General features: G+C 37.6%; 1 protein-coding gene across 7 annotated transcripts in view; it reads left to right on the plus strand.

Annotated features, from left to right (window-relative positions):
- LOC127412971 (protein diaphanous homolog 2-like) overlaps positions 1–21346 on the plus strand; it is a 625488-nt gene that overhangs the window by 380340 nt on the left and 223802 nt on the right. For all 7 annotated transcript variants that reach the window (XM_051649717.1, XM_051649721.1, XM_051649722.1 and 4 more), the window contains one exon: positions 14850–14979. In XM_051649717.1, the coding sequence (XP_051505677.1) occupies positions 14850–14979 (130 nt within the window). The remainder of the gene's footprint in view (positions 1–14849; positions 14980–21346) is intronic.

Genomic DNA, 21346 nt, shown 5'->3' on the forward strand with positions numbered 1-21346 from the left:
AGAAAAGACAAAGAAAGCGAGAAAAAATAAAAATAAATGGTGCGCTATTTCTTCCAGATATGGTTGCAATTTAATCTAAGCAAAAGCATAAAATGTCAAGCAGAATGATCTGTTATTTTAGTGTATTACCTGTATTAAAGGAGCTTCAGGTGTTCATACTTCTCATCTGTGTTGATATAAGACACACTGAAGAAGATTAGTAAATCTCTCGTGATTATTCATGTATCCGTTTTCTTTTTCTTTTTTTTTTTATTATTATTATTTTTCAATCAGGTGGTTATTTCCTTTTAAAGCTGCTCATAACCAGCAAATTTTAAAATCTTATTTTAGCACAGCAGTTGATTGGCAGGTGAAGGGTGGTGGTTTGCTGCTGTCCAGGCCACATACAGGACAGATTAGCTTTTACACCTCAAATGTGATGTGGTCGCGTGCCTTTTTTGACCACATTCATATGTGTTTTTTATAATCCTATCACAAAATGTTTTAGACCCCTTTTAGACCTGTATTTAGGGCTGACCACATGTGATCGGATCTGAAACTTAATACCAATTGTAAAGGGGGTCTTTGTGTTCCACAACCCTTTTTACTTTGATCTGGCCTCTCCAAGGTGTCTCACTGTGAATTAATATCTCTGGAATCCAGTATTGCCGAGTCAGTTACCTGATTCACCAGTGTCATTGCTCTGTGGGAAAGTGACAAGACGATCAGCATAATCACAGGGGCTTAAAAGAACAAGAGGGAAGAGGCATGGGAGTAAGAAAATGGGAGTGCCTTGACTGGAAAATTAGTGGAACATCATAACTTAAAGTAAATTAGATTATTCAATTTCAAATAAGATTACCAGAGAAGCTGACATAAATGATGTGGTATGTGCCAAAGAATATCTGCTTCACTAATTTGATAGAAATATTTTCCTCCCTCTTTCGCTCTTTCTTTTCATAGGGCTCCTACAGTAGTTTTGTATAGCCAGATTTTTTTTTTTTTTTTTTTTTTTTTTTTAAATGACATAAGGTCTGATCGAAATGTAAAACTTTTTGTACTATTTTGTTTTTACTTGCCATTTAGGGATGCAATCTAAAATAGATTAAAACACAATAATAGCTGCAGTGGAAACAAAAAAAAAAAAAAAAATAAAATAATGTTGTGACAGTCTCTGCTAGCGATTGTAGAGAAAGCACCAGAAAATAATGGACAATGTGAATAGACTCAAAAAGTAATAAATATAGACTGTTTCAGACTAAACTTAGGGGCCGTTTACACGACAAAGTTTTAAACTAAAAACGGGAAACTTTGTAAACGTTTTGGCTGTTAATTTACACGACAACGGCGTTTTGGGGCCTGAAAACACAAACTTTTGAAAATTGGTTTCAAATGCAAGTTTGTGAAAACGATGCCGTTTTTGTCTCCGTGCAAACATACAAAAACGCAAATTTGTGAAAACGATGACGTCATGTGCACGCATGTGCGCGAGTACTTCAAAACAACGCGTGAGACATTCAAAACTACAATGGCGGACTACAGGACTGTGTTTGTGCTGCTCAAGATTTTGTCCAGGCGCGTAGTGTTTCTTTACAAAGTGACATTGCCAACTACTGGCCTGGCATGCATAATACAGCGCTTTTAGGCATTTTTGCAGATTCGTGTGAACAGGGATCTTTTTGACAACGTTGTCGTCTGTACGCGAAATTTTTCAAAAACGCAAAGGAAAAACTTTTCCGTTTTTAGTACATCGTTGTCGTGTAAACATACCCTTAGAAAACAAAGCGGAATATAGTTATCTAAGGCAGTGCAAACTACTTACTAGTTACCAATTTGCTAAAATTCTGACTATCAAAGATGTGATGCCACTAACCTGGCAAACTTTGGCAAATACAGTGAAAAGTTCCTCAGAGTGCTTGGTGTATCAATTATTTTATTATGTCAATACATTTTATCTCACTGTGCAAATCAGTTGCAGCTCTATCAGATAAAATTAATGACTGGCTAATCTCAGAGTTTCACCTCTTAAAGGTTGAAACTGCTCTGTAGTCAATACATATCTGTTTCTTCATCTGTCTATCCCTTTTTCACTCTATTTCTGTCTCTTTCAGGGTGAAAATTAAGACACATTGTTTATGTCATTTAGCAGAAGCTAAATCTTGAAAACCTTAGACATCTACTTGACAATCATTGCATGGAAAATATACCCAGCTAGTCTTTATTTTGTCTCTTTCTCTGTGCATAGTGCTGATCTTACTTGGCAGATGAAAACAAACCTGCACAGCAGCGGCTTTCTGTAATGACAGTTTGGGGCATAATAATAAACAAATTAAAATTTGAAATGCATGAAATTAAATTGTGATTACCCAATGTGAGCAGATGATCAATCCCCATCTAATGAAAGTGTGAGTGCTGTATCCGCACAAGTGCGTGTGAGTTTGTGTGTGTGTGTGTGTGTGTGTGGGGGGGAGGGGGGGGGGTTATTTGCTGTGGAGTTTGTTAGGGGGAACGGACACAGAGTGGCAGGCCATGCTATTTAGCTCTCTCAGCATGCGTCTGCAGCAGCAGTGCAGTCACAGTGGGAAATGATTACGGAACAAGTTACCGGTGCACTGACGTTGAGATGCCGGCAGATGTGCACACACTTCCCCTCCCTAAATTCCCACTCCATTCCTTTTACAACCCTCCCACCCCTCTGTAATTCTTCACATGAGATTGATTTAAGATGCACTGTCTAGTGGTCAACCGATATGGGTTTTTTTAATGGCCGATGCCGATATCCAGAGAGCAGGGTGGCCCATAGGCCGATACAATGCCGATATATCATGCAATTTAATATAGTAAATAACATAAACATAAAATTGCAAAAAAAAAAAAAAAAAAAAAAATATAAACTCTTATTTAGCGCTACACTGATCAGCCACAACATTGAAACCACTGACAGGTGAAGTGAATAGCATCGATTATTTCGTTACAATGGCACCTGTCAAGGGGTGGGATATATTGGGCAGCAAGTGAACAGTCAGTTCTTGAATGTCATGTGTTTGAAGCAGGAAAAAAATGGGCAAGCGTAAGGATCTGAGTGACTTTGACAAGGGCAAAATTGTGATGGCTAGACGACGAGTATAAGAGTATCTCCAAAACGGCAGGTCTTGTGGGGTGTTCCCGGTATGCAGTGGTTAGTACCTACCACAAGTTGTCCAAGGAAGGACAACCGGTGAACCGGCGACAGAGTCACGGTCGCCCAAGGCTCATTGATGTGCGTGGGGAGCGGAGGCTAGCCCGCCTGGCCCCACAGAAGAGCTACTGTAGCACAAATTGTTGAAAAACTTAATGCTGGCCATGATAGAAAGGTGTCAGAACACACAGTGCATCGCAGCTTGCTGTGTATGGGGCTGTGTAGCCGCAGAACGGTCACAGTGCTCATGCTGACCCCTGTCCACCATCAAAATCACCTACAATGGGCTTGAGAGTGTCAGAACTGGACAATGGAGCAATGGAAGTATATGGCCTGGTCTGATGAATCATGTTTTCTTTTAGATCATGTGAAAAGCAGGGTGCGTGTGCATCGTTTAACTGGGGAAGAGATGGCAGCATGATGCACTATATGAAGAAGGCAGGCTGGCGGAGGCAGTGTGATGCTCTGAGCAATGTTCTGCTGGGAATTTTTGGTCCTGGTATTCATGTGGATGTTACTTTGGCATGTACCACCTACTTAAAGATTGTTGCAGATCACGTACACCCCTGCATGGCAACAGTATTCCCTGATGGCAGTGGCCTCTTCCAGCAGGATAATGCACCCTGCCACACTGCAAAAAATTGTCAGGAATGGTTTGAGGAACATGAAAATGAGTTCAAGGTGTTGACTTGGCTCCCAAATTCCCAAGATCTCAATCCGATTTAGCATCTATGGGATGTGCTGGACCAACAAGTGCTTTTACTCTGAAGTTGCACTCACACGCTCGTGCGGATCCAGCGCGAGCAGTGATCTCCTGACAGTTTAAACGGCCTGGATCGCCTGCTTGGATTGTCAAGGACTGACTGTCATGATTTGTGAATCAGAGGAACTTTTGATCCTGATCCTGAAGTTTTGATTCTGGCTGATAGAATACGCGCTTCAGAGGAAGATATTAGATGAGCGCTCGATGGGAAAAAAAAAAAAACTGGATTTTCGTGAGGGTTCATGAATAACATCTGTTTAAACGAGATATGAGCATATTTGCAAACGGTATATGATATTAGTTTTATTGATATTTGCCTTTTTATCATTAGACAAGACAGTTAAAAGTTACAGGGAACTGTTGAGGAGAGACAGGGAGAATGAAAAAGGTGAACACTTTTGTAATTAACATTTTTATTGATTCATATGCATATGAAAAGACTCAACACATATATAAAGAATCAACATTTTACATTTAAACCCTACTAATACAATCCCACCCTGACCCCTAACGAACACCCCTGTGGTCCCACATAACACACACACAATCCAAAAAAATAAAAAAAATAAATAAATAAATATATATATATATATATATATATATATATATATATATATATATACAAATAAATAAATAAAATAATAATAAACATACATGATTAAACTAAACTACACTCTCCACATCCCCTCCCCGAGAGTCCCCCCAAAAAAAACTAAATATTTGCCCCATTTTTTAGCAAATAAGTCCCTAAACCCCATCCTTCTACTTACCACCTCTTCAAATGCAGCTACCCTCCCCATTTCCACACACCACCCCGAAAAAGAGGGTGCTCCACTTGACTTCCAACCCCTTAAAATTACTTGCCTGCCGATCATGAGACTGGTCATAACCCAATTTTTTATATGATTATCCCCTAAATGCATGACTGCCCCATCACCCAAAATACAGAGTCTGGGACAAAGCAAAACCTGAGTGTTCAAAACGTCACACAAATACCTCTGAACCCTCAACCAAAACTCCTGGATCTTAACACACCCCCAAAAGACATGGGTAGTGTCTCCAACTTCTGACTGGCATCGCCAGCAAGTGGGTGTGTCTTTAAGACCAAGCCTATATAATCTAGAGGGGGTCCAATAAAATCTATGTAAAATCTTAAATTGCATAAGGTGAACCCTTGCATCTCTAGATACAGACTTGACATTTTTAAGAATCTTAGTCTACACTCCATCCTCCAATACCAAATTCAAATCTTTTTCCCATACTCTCTTGAGAGAAGTCAAGGCTCCATCCCCAGACTCTGAATTAGTAGGTAGTAATACACTGATGCTTCATGGCCTTTTCAAAAAGCAGCAATCACCACTCCCAAAGCACCTGCCGCTTTAGGGGGGTGCGTGCCACTCCCAAAAATAGTGCAGAGTAGGTGGCGAAGCTGTAAATACTTATAAAACTGAGATCTGGGAATGCCAAAATGTTGAACAAAATTTTCAAAAGGTCTCAATACTCCACCCTCATATAGATCACCAAGTGCATTAACCCCCCTCACAATCCAATCTGACCAACAAAAAGGGGACTTATTAATACATAGTTTAGGGTTCAGCCATATGCTTGAGGCTGCGTTTAAATAAATATCCGAATTAAACACTCTGGACACTTTTGTCCATATCGAGTGCAAATGCGAGATAACGGGGTGCGACTTAACCTCTCTGGCTAGTTTGATCGAAAGGCTTTGCAGTGGCGAGATAGGGGCAAGAACTTCCTTTTCAATACAAAACCAGGAAGGGGCTCTCTCAGGTGGAAGCGACCAATGAGCCAAATGTCTAAGACCGAACGCATAATAATAAAACAAAATCTTGGGTAGGCCTAGCCCACCTTTGTCAAATGGCCTATGTAACTTATTGAAATTTAACCCGGGGCGCTTACCATTCCAAATAAAGGACTTTGCTATGCTATCAAATTGCTTGAAATAAGAGAGGGGGACATCTACAGGGAGAGACTGAAGCAGGTAGTTGAATTTTGGAATACAATTCATTCTGCCCACATCACTCAAAAACCTTTTTATTAAAGGGTCAAAATTAACTCTAACTAAATCAGACAAATTTGCTGGGAATAAAATCCCCAAATACTTAATGCCCTATTTGGGCCACTGGAAGGCACCCGGCTGGAAAGCCATTTCTGGGCAGTACGAAGTCAGCGCCAAAGCTTCGGATTTAGACCAATTGAATTTGTATCCTGAGAACTTGGAAAAGGAATTAATAATTCTGTGGAGGCAAGGCATAGATCTAGTAGGTTCAGAGACAAATAATAAAATATCATCTGTGTTAAGCAGAAGCTTATGCGCCACACCTCCCACTGTCACCCATGGAAAATCATCCTCCTTTCTTATCGCGGCTGCTAATGGTTCCAGGGCAAGACAGAACAATAATGGGGAAAGTGGGCAACCCTGTCGAGTGCCCCTATTCAGAGTAAAATAATCTGAAATTAATCCATTTGTTTGTACCGCTGCTACAGGGTGTTTATAAAGTAACTTAATCCAACCAATAAATGTACTCCCGAACCCATACATTTCCAAAATCTTAAAAAGATAATCCCATTCTACCATGTCAAATGCCTTTTCGGCGTCAAGTGAGATGGCAGCGACCAGAGATTGTTCATTCGCCATTGACCACATGATATTGATGAGACGCCTGATGTTATCAGAAGAGCTGTGGCCCCGAATAAACCCCATCTGATCTATATGTATAAGAGATGTCATAACTTTACTTAATCGGTTAGCCAAAATTTTTGATAATATTTTTAACATCTAGTTGGATCAGGGAAATTGGACGGTAACTTTTACACTCGCTTGGATCTTTGTCCTTTTTAAGAATCAGACTGATCCGGGCTTGTGTCATGGTTGGAGGAAGTTTTCCCTTCTTTAATGATTCAATATAAACTTCTAACAAAAGTGGAGCCAGTTCTGTAGCATAGGATCTAAAAAATTCTGCGGCAAAACCATCTGGCCCCGGAGCCTTGCCAGTAGGTAGGGACTTAATTACCTCGTCAAGCTCCTCCAAGGTTATCTAACAGGTGAACGCTTTAACATTATGAGCTCAAACGCGTCTGCTGTGACTCTGATATGCAGACCATTTAAATGAGACTGTGCTGCACACCGGTCTATTAATGTAGTAACAGGATAGCACGTAAAAACAAAGCAAACCGTGACTGGTAATTTACATGTCTCAGTCGCTTCACATGCAAGCAGACAATTCTCAGTGCCCTCAAGAAACAAATTGGCCAAACGGCCGATAATTAAAAAAAAGTCAGCTTAGGCGAAATATCGGTCAACCAGTACACCTGTCATTCATTTCAGTGTAGTTATGTATTTGTTAATGTATTTTTTTTTTTTTTTTTTTTACATCAGGACTCAACAGTATGGATGGCCAGTGTGAGAGAGTTTTGGGCCAGTTGGTGGTACTGTCTTTTGTCCTACAGGGTCAGGGCTGTGTTGTCAATTCGCTTTACGTTTGGTGATCATGCGGTTTGTTTTTTTGTGATATATTGAACTTTTTTTTGTAGGTTTTGCTTTTTTATATATGTCACCAAGGTAACAATAACTAGATTTTTTATAATTTGGCAGATTTTTTTTTTTTTCCCCATCAGTTAGAATGGGTTGAAAATGATTCACAAATCATGTAATTTTTATGTTTTTTTATTATTATTATTATTATTATTATTATTATTATTATTATTTTATTTTATTTTAAAGCAAAAAGTATTTATAAACATTTTTCTCTTGATATATATATATATATATAATATTTGTATTTACATGTATAATATGCATTATTTTTAATTAATAATAATAATAGTAAAAATAATAATAATTATTATTATTTATTTATTTATGTATTTATTTATTTATAATTTATTGTGGGGCAACTGAAAATATTGGCAGGGAAAGTACAAATCTGAATTACTGGCCCAAATAGTCCAGCAGAATACATCTTTGTTGAGCCTTGCCCATGGTTTCGCACACTGAAAGGAGTGGTAGTGTTTAATACTGGCAGACTGTATTAGGAACTGTATTATAGACACCATAGGAACAAGTGCCATCAAGGTCACTTTATTGTCACATTATTCCCCTCTTAGGGCGAGAAGTCCAGCTGCCACCAATAAATATATGAATCTTTAAACATGTTATTCACAAAACAAAAATAAAAATCAAACGTTGATTGAACATGCCGTTCACAAAAACCTTATGGTTGGATTGCTGGCAATTTTCAGGACATTATTCTGCCTCTCATGAAATGAACCTTGCTATTACATGTCCATTGAAAATGAGACCAATATAATGTTCCTCGCATGTCTATGTCAATTATCGTGGCCTCTGATTTCACTGCAGTCATGACATATTCACCCTCATTTGGTATTCCCTTTCACTGGCCATTAGGCTGATGTGATTAGCACTGAAGTCTGGCAATAATAACTGCCACTTAAATCTTTCAAGATTACTGGAGGACTGTCATATTGCACAGTTTCAAGGTGCAAAGCAGCTTTATTGTTATTATTATTATTATTATTATTATTATTATTATTATTATTATTATTATTTTATATCAGAACACTGAACACCATAGTTGAGGAACAGTAATTCACTTTAATCACCTGAGTTATAAATAACTAATACATTTCAAATGTGTCTCTTCAGAGAGTTGAAAATGTATTTCATTTGTTTTCATCAGATACTACTCAGCATCAGACACAAAAAGTTGCATTTAGTAAGATTGACCTTTTATGTCCAAGTTTAGCTTCAAGTGTTGGGCTCCAAATATAGTTTATCAACTCTTTCCACCATAGATCTCTTTCGGTATGGTTATATTATTGTTATTGTGATTTTAATTATAGCTGACTGTGTCATTATGCATTTTTTAAATGCATTAACTTAAAATTGGTGGTGTTAGAAGAGATGAAAAAAAAAACAAAAAAAAAAACAACGCAAATGGTTTTTAAATTAGTGTAAATTGTAAATAAATGTTTTGTTTATATCCTCTCCTTTCTGGTCACTGAAATAGAATAAAAGAGATAAAATAAATAAAGACAAATAATGATTCATTGATCTGCAGACCATCATTTGAGCTGTATTTCAAAAACTACCTTAATGCTTGAACCAGAACCTACCCATCAATTTAAACCTCATGGTGGTATTGTTTACAACTTCAAATACAATTCATAAATCAAGTAGAATTATATTTCTAAAAGAGTAGAATTCAAAGAAAAGACATAGTGTGTGGCTGAATTTATTTATTTTTTTTTTCTTCTCATCTTAAAAGACTGTGTGAGGCTTCTGTTCCCTGTGATAGCTGGGGAAATCAGAGGAGGCAGGCATGCAGTACCCGTTCTGAGGTTGTCAGCGTCGGATGGCAAAGCCTTTAAAGTGCATTATCTCTCTGCCTGCCCCGTCGCTGTTCTGCACGTTAGCGGCTCAGTGCTGGCTGATTGGTAAACACCCTGTGGCTGAGCGGGTGCAAAACTTAATTCTGTTTAAATAAAGAAAACAACATTAGGATTTGGATGCAGAGTCGGCAGTGCAAGAGCGACTGGCCCTGTTTTGATATCTGCACAAGAGCATTCATGATTATTTCCATATAAACTGTTGCGTGTGTTTTTAATTCACATACAGGAAGAGGCAATGGTAGATCAAAATGAAGAGATAATTTGCAGAGGCACCCCGTATTTACTCCAGAACTGCACACACGGCTGGTCACAAGACCATTATTTATATGCTCATACAACAGCTTCTCCTGAAACAGGAGAAAGGATGCACTACTTATGATCAGTATGCGAGAGTGGTGCGGATTCTGTATTGGTTAAAGTGAGCGAAAGACCTCTGTGTTTGTTTGGTTATGTTTACTTTTTTTTTTTTTTTCTTTTTTCTCCGTGTTCTGTTTTTGTTCCAATCCTTGTAAACCAATATTGATTTTAGACAGCCAGCTGCGTAGAAGAAAGGGTCATTCTGGAAGACAATAAACCAATATTTAGGATTTGGTTTTGCTATGTTTTATTTTTTTTTCTTCTCATTTTTAGCACTGAGACTCTGTAGGATGTGTTGTGTTATATTGGAGATTGCAGCTGAGGCATGTCTCTATGTCTGCTCTCATTTATCGCCAATCTCTCAGGGAGAAATTGGAAGCGATTTATCTAATGGATGCTGAAACACAGTGGCATTTTCAAATGAAAACACTCCACTGGAAATTCCGATAATAATTCACTGATTATTTGCTGGACTTTTATTTGTTTGCTAGGATTATTCTACTGTGCCCGATTGGGCTGCGGAAAAGTGTGCAATCACGCTCTCTGATAAATAGATAAATGGGCTGTAAAGCAAGAGCCTAAATTATGCTTTCCTAATGGAATAATCAATTGTGACTCTTCCAGTCTGAGCTCACATCAATTCGTCCTACCTGGAAACAATTGCTTTATAATCTTAGGAAGACTTGCTCACTTTGAAAAGGATACAAAAGCCTTGCAGGGCTAAAAGCTTTATTGATCTCAAAGACCCCCTTGAATAGGTAATTATATGTCACGATGTGCTTAGATTAATATATTGCCTTTGTTTTGCATCTCAAAATGATAAATGAATCCTGTGTGCATATCATTTAAGTAATCCTAGATTATTATAGGGGACGACCATGCACATGGGATAGACCGTAATGGAATGCAGCAGGGGAGTGAGACTCCTGTTCAATGAACAGTATTGGATGCTTATCTCATCTCGGCCTGCTACAATACAATAAACAAAACGATACAATGAGCACTTTTAAGGAAGAAATAAAAAGCTGTTTTTACAACTGCACCTTTACTACTTCCATATGCAATTGATTTCTGTTACGATTGCCTAACCTATTTGAATGTGAAATCAATGCAGGACATGTTGCTGAATATCAAATAGGTATGTATATGCAAATGTGGGCGGTCTTAGATTATTGTGCTCATGATTCTGACATACAATAACAATTAATATAATTTTTGCAACTTATTTTTCATAAAATGTCTGCGTGGGGAGGGAGCTTTATGTTGTGAACATTTAAGTATGTTTACATAGTACATTAAACTATTTTATTTAACCCCTCCTTGTCTTTGTGGGTCATTTTGGCCCATTTTAGACTTCAACACAAATTTTCTGCCAAATTAAAATTTTAAGCCTGAAACTTTATGACACCATACATGTATGTGATTTGATTGACAATGTAAAATGAACAATGGCATGTATTTATAAACAAAGTTATAAAAATAAAAAAAAGTTACAAGAGGGTCTTGCAGATTAATCTGACCCGGTTCACTTAAAAACTAAGGTAAAAGATCTAATTTGCCAGAACACTTAACATTGTGTTTTTATTTTTTTTTTTTTATTTTGTTTTTTTGGGAAATGAAAAGTATTGTTAATGATAGAACATTTGTACATTTGTGAAAGGTTGGTTATTGATGATAAAACCTGTGTGTGTGTGTGTGCGTGTGTGTGTGTGTGTGTGTGTGTGTGTGTGTGTGTGTGTGTGTGGAGAAATGTGCAAATTAAATTTCTCCCATTAAGTGCTTCAGTGTAACATCAATGCTAGGAAGATGGAATAGTAAAAAAAAAAAAAAAAAAGCAAGGAAATTCCAGTTTTTCATGTTTCATGTTACAGCCTTTAAGTAACCTCATGTGATTATTGCTGTACTATTGCCTGATATTTGCTTTCTGTTCACTATAATATTTCATTTGGTCCAATGTTCCTGTCTCATTTGTTTAAGACAAACACACCCATTACAATTTATGAATAGAGATGAGGCAAAAGACTGCATCCATTTATTAATTTGCCTCATTGTATATGCCATATTTTTCCAGCAGAAAACCAATTCCTCACCTGTGTATCCACAGAGACATTTTGGAAGAGGAAATCTATGGGAGACATTATGTGTAGTGGGAAAGTGTGCCAGCTGTCGTGAGTTTGCCATCAGTTTGTGTAAAGGTTAATATCACATCTGCTGTGCAGTCCAGCTTGAGGATTCATTTTGCTTTCCCCGGCTCTGCTGCGGGACTCAGCAGCCATCTTCTCTGTGAAAGCAGCCTTCCTGGAGTCTAGACTTGACAGCAAACAATCTGTTTGAGTCTGAGAGGGTGAAGAGGTCCTCCAGCCCCAGTGCACTGCTTAATGTGGGCCTGCAGCCATGGCCCTCCAAATGGAGGAGAGACAGAGAGAGAGAGAAACATGGCTCCATAAATGTTTAGTTTATCAAATCTGCTGTTGTCATAGCTATACATTTGTGTCACCAAAGGAACTTAGCCCCTTCATGCAAAGGTGTTGCATGAAATCCATCCATTCCTATTTTCATATGTGCCTTTTTGTTGGAATTGGATTCTAAGTTTTAAATGTGGGACTCATATGGTCTTAATTTGAAGAAGTGTCATTCTAATCTAAAGGCTTACATTTATGTGGTGTACTTTCATTGGATTTAACTAACTTGATTAATGGTAACTCTGGGCTAGTTTATCTGATATTTCATATGGATTGGTGTTTTGATGAAATACAGGCATTTGATTGCATTCACTACACCAGCCCACAGCAAGAGCGAGAGCTGTGTATTAATCTAAATATTTCATTTCTTCCATGTCACCTTAATCTTGTACAAAGAATGGTTGTGGTTTGGGGGAAAGCTCCTTTTCAAATTAAGCATGGTGAATAAGTAAACAGGGGAAAATATGTCTCCATGCACTCTGCTCTAGCCAATTTCAACTTTATTGACACAACTATTTGTCAGATATGTGTGCAAACACCTTGAAGTGCTGTGTTGTCTCATACATATATGATGCGATGCACCTTAGATTCAGCCAAACACACGTTGCTCGGTGGGTATGATATTCATTCATTCTGCTGAAATATTCTAATATTTAAGTATACAGAAACATTTTCCCTTAAAACAATATCTATCTGTATGTCTGCCTGTCTGCCTGCCTGCCTGCCTGTCTGTCTGTCTGTCTGTCTGTTTGTCTGCCTGTCTGTCTGGGTATTAATAGAGGTTTCCCGATTCAATTCCGATTGACAAGCTCTCAAATCGATTCAATATTGATTCATATGGGTATATTTCAGTTATAATGTACCTTTTGCTTACATTTGGCATCCTCTCCCAGCTAATGCTGTTATTTATACAGGGGATTTTCTAACTAGGTACATTAAAAAAATATAAATTTCACTAATTATATTTTTGTTAGTTTTTAATTGTTTTGGCCACATTTTGGCTTTTTAAAAATGAACAACTCCATATATGCAATCAATAAATTAGATATTATTTTTCATATACGCATTTTTGTTACGTGTATTGTTTAATTGCATAATTTGTACTATTTGTAATATTTACATTAATTTGTTGATCAACGTGCTAAAACAGGTACTGTCTCTTTAACAAAACCGGCATTTCTGTAAAGAGCATCTCTAGATGAGCGCATGTTAATGAGAGAGAACTCGAATGGCTTTATCTCATCTGTGCAATGCATGATAAGAATTGTTTTTTTTGTTTTTTTTTTTTTATCTATAACTGACTGTACTGTATAGAACAGAAATTGTTTTAAAAGAAACATTATTCAATGACAAATAAGTTGTGTGGATCTCGTCTTTGGACACGCATAACACTGAACTACTTTTACTCTCAAAACGCAGTGAAAGGATCTCGCTGCTGAATACTCCACCATTATAGTACTCAATTACTGGTGAAAAATTTGGCTGCAAATGCAAGTGATTTCCTTTCATTGTAGTGGAGGGTTGCACACAGAGTAAAAGACTGATCTTGGGATTTAAGAATCGACATCAGGATTGTTCAAATGAAGATTGTGATGCATCGGAAAATCTATATTTTTACCCGCCCCTATCTGCCTGTCTGTCTGTCTGCCTGCCTGCTGTGTACTGTGATGTCCTTTGACAATTCAGAATATGAGAAATTAGTCCTTGGATTGCTAGAGTCATGTTATTCTTCTTATGGAATCTGTAATTTCCTCACCTACTCAAGTCCAGCCACCATCTAATCGATTTCATGTACAACACAGAATAGATCTCAACCCACTCATCTTATGAAAACAGACAAAAGACAGGAAGTGCAGATTTTACTCTTTGTCAAGGAGAAAGATTAGAGGAGGAGCTCCAATTCTTAATAAGACTAACATGTAACTGAACCAATAGGCTACTTGGGCTTCTCTGATCTTAGCCCCAGACCTCATATAAATGTATGTAACGTATTCACAGGATGGGCAAGGAGGAGGCGGGAACCGGCTGAACAATCAACATAAACTTTTAATGCCACAAAGGAACTTAAACATAACATAAACTAAACTGCTTTCCAACATAAACAAAACAAAGAGACGCGCACACACAACACATGCGTCTCTCTCTCTCTCTCCCGAACTGGTGTCCCGGCTGCTCCTTATCCCTCTCCCGCTGATTAGTCAACTCAGTGCCAGGCATGCATCATTATGGCCTGGCCATGCCCTCCTCCTCGTCACAATGTCATTAAGGGTTTATGTAGCATTTAACGTGTTTTTACTATCAGAAAATCTGGTAGATGCAGAGTACTAATATGAAATATGGTAATATATTATATTAGAAGTCTGCATCTACCAAATTTTAGTGCTAATTTGCCACCTTAGAGGAAAAATTGTGACAGGCACAATGCTGACATATTACTCTGTTCTATTATATTTCATTTATCTTTTGTTTAAGAATCAGAATAATCAATGTTATGATTACTGTATGATTAAACATGAAGAGTTCATTAAGAGTTCAGTGTTGTTTTGAATATGGTGCACCATTCAAAAGTGCTAAATTGAAATTCAGTCACACTGTATATCAACTGTGCACTCTTTAATACACATTTAATACACTTTGTTTTATGATTCACTGTAATTTCTTATTCTTTTCTCTGCAGCTTTGTGACACAAAGTCGACAGACCAGAATATGACTCTTCTGCACTTCCTGTCTGAGAAGTGTGAAGAAAAGTATCCTGAGATCCTGAAGTTCCCAGATGAGCTGCAGCATGTGGAGAGTGCCAGCAAAGGTAAGAAGGGTCCTGTTTTACATCAATTAACATTAATCATGAAGTCAAACATGTGGCAGAACTGTTATATCAACCTGTTTGCAATGACAGCTATGGCAAATGATCAAGTAGAGCACATATAAAAGCCTTAAATAAAAATTGCACTGTAGTAGTCAGAATACATTTGCATTTATGATCTTGGTAGATGGATTCTTTCATAGTGTATTGCTAGACTAAGACTAAACCTTGAGTTGCATGAGGACAGTGCTATAACAGTTGTAGTCCTTCAAACATCCTTAAAATGTTGATTTTTCTATAAAAATCAATGTTAGAACAAAGCGGTTAACCTTGGCGATAGTTCTGGTGTTTAACATCAGGGTTCTTAATGCACACTATTATGCATGTATTTTAGTTAAAACGGTGTCCATTAAGCACAGTGTTTCTTTAGATAAAATAATAATAATAAAAAAAAAAGTGTTTTTCATCAGGAATTCAATTCACTCTACCTATTCAGTCCTCTTTCTCTTAAAGCACAACTTTAATCACTAAAATGACTACATTTTATGTGTCACTTTGAAAGACTCTGCGATAATGCCATGTTATTCAGTTTAGCAGCATGTTTGTTTTAGGCTAGATAAAAATGTACTTTATTTTAATCCTGAAGTTTATCTTTTTATTTATTTATTTTTTTCTACTCCCATAAGCTTTTATCACATTTAATCAAACAAAATTCCACTTAAATGTGTTGTGCCTGGTTAATTGGACAACAGGCTTTGTTTTGTGAAGACATTATCACCACTAATTTAAAGATATCAGCCGTGTCCTTCCAGGGAATGTGATGGCCGTATTGGGTGTGACTTTGAGATATTCATCCCCAAATTTACCTTTCTCCGTCTATCACATTGTTTTACGGCTTTCAACAAATCCTTTATTGGTTTTCTCCTGTGGCCTTCTTTCAAGCCATTGACTTTGAGGCTTTTTATGGCTTGAATTAGATGAACTAATGCTACAAATATCAACCCTGGAGACTGGCCACAATTTGCCACATAGACTATAATTATAGCTTTTGCAGAGAATGAAATAAAACTAGTTAATGGCCAAATAGCCTTTCTTAATCCTTTTGCTATGTGAAAATCTTGCAGTTTCCACATCTATGAATAGAGCAGAGTTTTATTAGAATGGTATAGAGTAGTTCTGAGGGCTGATGAAGGAACTGTAATGAAGCGCAAGGGGCCCACATGCTCCCCAATATAGCCGACAAGAAAGGGTAAGAGTCCAAATGAGAAAGCAGCTTTGGTGGGATGGTGGTGGAGTCTCTCACAACCATTCTGACATTGTGAAATGGATTCTTATTATGGCTTTCAGTGATTAAGAGCTTCAGTGCTTCCCTCTATTCTGAGAGAGATTTCAAGGAATTTAAATATCTGGTTTCTTAACTCTCATTCACTTAGAAGAGATTTGGAAATGAAGACCCCCAGTAAATGCAATAATCTTCTGTATTATTGTCACATGAAATGTCTGTCTCTGTGTTCTGTTTGTCTCTATTGCATAGGAACAAATAACCCAGCAGTGTTTTTTTTTTTTTTTTTTTTTTTTTCCTGTTAATAGACTAATTTGTCTTTAATTTCATTTTGAGCTGCTTGGTTGAAGCCCTTGATGTTTTAGTTTGTTAGTTACCTAATTGGTTATCTAATCTAATATAAATGTTTCAGTGCTTTGTTGTGAAGGATGCAGACACTGTTGAAATGTCAGTAATTTCATGGAGAATAAGTTATTTATTTATATATTTTATGTTTTTATTTTATTTTTATTTATTTTATTTTTTTTTATCTAATTTACAATGACAGATAAGCAGTTCTTGGGTCTGTTTGGTTCATTACAGTGAATATCACTAAAATGCATTCTCAACTCTTTAAGTATGTTGCAGGAATGAATAGCACGTCGCTTAATATAAATATTATTCCACAAACAAGGTGTTGGTGCTGGTTACATAGCCGGTGCCCAATATAAATAATAATACATTAAAATTAATTTAAAAAAAAAAAATGTGGTTTTATGCAGAAAAAATGCTCCAAATCTAGTAATCACACTCATAGGCAAGTGTGTTATACACTAATTTTGTTTGCGTGCAGGTTATATACAGTAGATAGTCAGTTGTGTTGTCGTTCAGCTCTCAGATCAGTGGAAACATGGGCCTGGTTGAGCACCAGCACCATTTTGGAGAAAAGGTAGTGTATAAGTGGCCGTAAAGATCTGTGCCCCAGGTCTCATTTTAGAGATGTGGTGCATTCACAAGTTCCTTTATATTGTATTCTGTGGATTTATACTAGTTATTGATGGCAGCAATAGTATTAGTAATTTACCTTCAACAAATGTTTAAGAATTGTTTCCCCCCTTCCAAATTAGTTGTCAGGAGTTTGTAGGAGGACCCAGACGCAGGAAGGCAATTTAATGAGCTTGAATGAAAATAACCAAAAATGCAAACAGAAAACTCTCACGAGGGAGAAAAACCAGATATACAAGAGCATGGCCAACTTTGAACAAGAACTGAAACAAAACACTCTCATGAGGTAGATAACTGACATAAAACAAAATAACAGACTTAAATCAGCAGAATAACAGACTAGAATAAATCAACTAACTAGAACCATGAACAACGACAAACTGACAACCACGTGAGGGAAGGAAGCACAGTATAAAGAGAACAAACACATGAGGAACAGTTGAGACTAATAAGCCTAATGAGGACTAAACAAGGAGGAGGGGTGAGGGAACAAGGAGGCGGAGAAAGAACGCACATGGATAACACACACAAGGCCATGTGCAGAAAATGTCAAAGACAAAACTATCACAAGATATAACATGACAATGAACATGGCCATGAACTAAAACACAAAGTATAGAAACAAAACAAAACACAGGGAGCAAACAATAAACAAAGGAGACTGTCGTAATCCTGCCAAAAACTACAACAAACCAGATCCAAAGATGGCAGGATCCTTACATAAGTATCCTGGGGCCGTTCGCATCAGCTATATGTAAGTTACAACTTACCCTAGATTTGGCGTAAATTGGCACTAAGTCACAATTTACGAACTACTAAATATTTGAGTGTTGCACTATTAATGTTAGGTAGAATGTAACCATACATATAAACTAAATATTTACAGAAGCCTCCGACCAGGAGTAACGGTTGGAATAAAAAAGCAGACTGATATTTAATGACAGCAGTGAGCTCATGTTTTGCGTGACAGGCTTCAGTCCTATCAGACTTTCAATCCTATTCAATCGACATACAGTATATGATGGTGTTGACATTTACACTTGTTTACATTTATATGAGAGAGAGAGAGAGAGAGAGAGAGAGAGAGAGAGAGAGAGAGAGAGAGAGAGAGAGAAGGTACTTAAGCGACTCTTCAGCATGAAACCGTTCTAATGGTCCACTTTCCAGGGTGCGTCGCCCGGTGTCTAGTTTCAACACATTCATAATATATAGGATTGAAATGAATAAATGTCTATTTTTCCAGCCTGATGTATTAGTATTTATTTATCACCCCTTACTTCAACATTTACGTAAACATCATATTACTGTATGTGACTACGCATTAATTAGCCTTTTACACATGAATCGTAAACTATGTCACCGCAAGGTAAAAACCAATTCTGCTATGGCTTTGCGGCTATTCCTTTAGTATACATTTGCCTTGAATAATGCTTCTTGCCTCTTCTGTATGGTCTGTTTTCCAACGAGTCATAATATAATGTACACATATATTATTTGTCATCTTTTCCCAACTGATTTGGCTACTCAGGCTGCAGTTTCTTTTGAGTTTATATGCTCAAATGCAGCGGTGGTGTGACTTCTTCACCAGCTGCCATCTCATTAGCATAAATGAGAATCCTCGCATCACAGTGTCATGAGAAATTAATTTTAAAATCTTTATATACTCCGAGCACAGTGTCACGGATCACTGAAAGCGTGAAGTGAGGAGGACCCAAACACAAGAGTACAAGATGGGCTTTTGTTAAAAGAAAAACTAAACAGAACACAAAAACTCTCATGGTGGAGAGAAAAGGAAACAAAACCAATACGATAACAAACCAAAACAGGAACCAGAAATTAAAACTCTAACAAGGGAGAAACAAAAGGAATGCAAAACCTACAGACTAATAACAAAAACAACAGAAAAAACTAGACTGGGGATAAACATGACATGACCGATATGACTGGACAGGGACAACGAACTGACACAAGACAGAGCACACGGGGAGAATATATGGGAGAGAAATTAGGAGGGAAAATGAGGAGAACAGGTGTCGCAGATGATTGGCTAACAAGGTAATGAAGTAACCAGGGCAACGGGGCTGAGATCACTGCGGCACCTGCAAAACAAAAGAAAGAGAGAGACATAAGGCAGGGCATGACGCAAGACTGAGAGACACATGACAATACGGAAACAAAACAAAGCCACGCGCTCTCACAGACACAAACACACGAATAACACGAGCGCATATCGCCAGAGACAACAGCAACATGCTCTTATGCCAAACGACAGATAAGACGGGACATTTGTGCAAGGACTCGGCCACAGATAAACAGTTCAACCAAGACCGAAGCGGCCAAACCCCAGCACAACATGACAACGGATCGCGACCCGGACGTGCAACACAAAGCGCACCCGAGGTCACGAGAGACGAACACAAAACATTTGACACGAGTGCATGCTGCAAGATGACATAAGAGCAGTGCTCTTGTGCCACTAACCAACAAGACAAGAGAATGCATGACAACGGCAAAAGGGCGAGCCATGCAATCTCACATAGACTAGACTAGACTAGACAAGACACAAAACAAGGATGTCAGTGCTCAGCCACAAAAACAAAACACAATCAGCATAAGTGGCTGAACTGACAGATGCAAAAATACAAATAAAATTCTCTGTCTTATTGAACCTCATATATATATATATATATATATATATATATATATATTATGTACACAATGTACATTACCCCCACCATCCAGTAACAGAGCAGCAGAGAACAATAAGGGACTGTGCAATAAACAATGCATTTTATACTGATTAAAACAATATTAATGTATGCAAAGTTGAGTAAGCACAGTGGGTAAGCAACCAGATTGAGCCTTAGAACCCCGGAAAGTACCGTCGTGTGAAAACATAACATTTTCACACTTGAGACACGTTTGCAAAATCACCGCCAGGAGGCACATGGGGACAATTTTGTCACTATTGTTTAGTAGTGTGAAGAAAGTGAAAGTTATTATGATTAAATTGTAATATTATTATTTGTGTTGTATTTTTTTTATTTTATTTTTTACATTTTTATGTGTAGAAGGTGATCTAACAATGCAAAATGAATGGCAGCATTGAAGTTATAGCTTTGTTAGCTCATGAATTGATATACAGAACAAATGCTCGAATGTCATCCTTTTCATTAAATTAAAGCTGTTGCTTCATAGGTATTAGCTATTTAATTATCTTCCTGAAAATCAAAATGAATATACATTGTGAGCATTCATAATTTCATTTGTTAGCCCTAATGAAAAAAAAAACAATGCATGAAATTAATGGCGTTAGCCCATGTTATAATTGACCCGGCTAGTCGGCAGTGTTAGACTAAAAGTGTTAGACCTCCTCATATTTATGTGTGTGTGTGTGTGTGTGTGTGTGTGTGTGTGTTTGCGCGCGCATTTGTGTGTTTGGGGGTGGGCAGGTTTTGGTGGTTTACAAGGGTATTATGCTATAAATGTGACATTTTGACATTTTTAGTGTCCCCATAATTCAAATCGCTTAAAGGTGCAATATGTAAAAATTTTCGTATAATATTCGCCTTTTTTGCCAATGTGTGAACGGCTTGTAACGCAGCTTAAAAAAATTTGCCCTTCCCGGACTTCCTATGTTGCCTATTAAAGTCTGTAGACTGATTTTCATGCGTAGGGAGCAGGTCGGTTTTGCCGGGAAAATCTAAAGAATGTGACGATTATGCGCGCTCCCGAGAGCCTTGCCTGAGTGCTTCTCTTCCGCTATTCAACAGCGACAACAAACTGCAACACTAGGTAACGTTGTCTTAGAGATGGAATCCAGCAAACGGCCGGCTCCCAGCACAACACCGACTCCTACACAAACTCAGAGTAAGCCAAAAAAAAAAAAAACAAAAAAAAAAAACACATTTATCTACTGAATCCAGTCTGGCTAAGTGGGAATGTGATCATGGTCAATCGAAAACTAGAGTGAACATCGGCAGGGCATTTGATTCCTGGAGGGACCTTCGTTCGGTTTTGGGGATCAAAACCGACCCTGAATTGGCGTTCTTCTTATTGGACAGGTAAGCTTACATAACTGCAAAGCATGTGAAATATAGTGCC

Source organism: Myxocyprinus asiaticus, chromosome 22, assembly GCF_019703515.2.
Source record: "Myxocyprinus asiaticus isolate MX2 ecotype Aquarium Trade chromosome 22, UBuf_Myxa_2, whole genome shotgun sequence".
Taxonomy (NCBI): Eukaryota; Metazoa; Chordata; class Actinopteri; order Cypriniformes; family Catostomidae; genus Myxocyprinus; species Myxocyprinus asiaticus.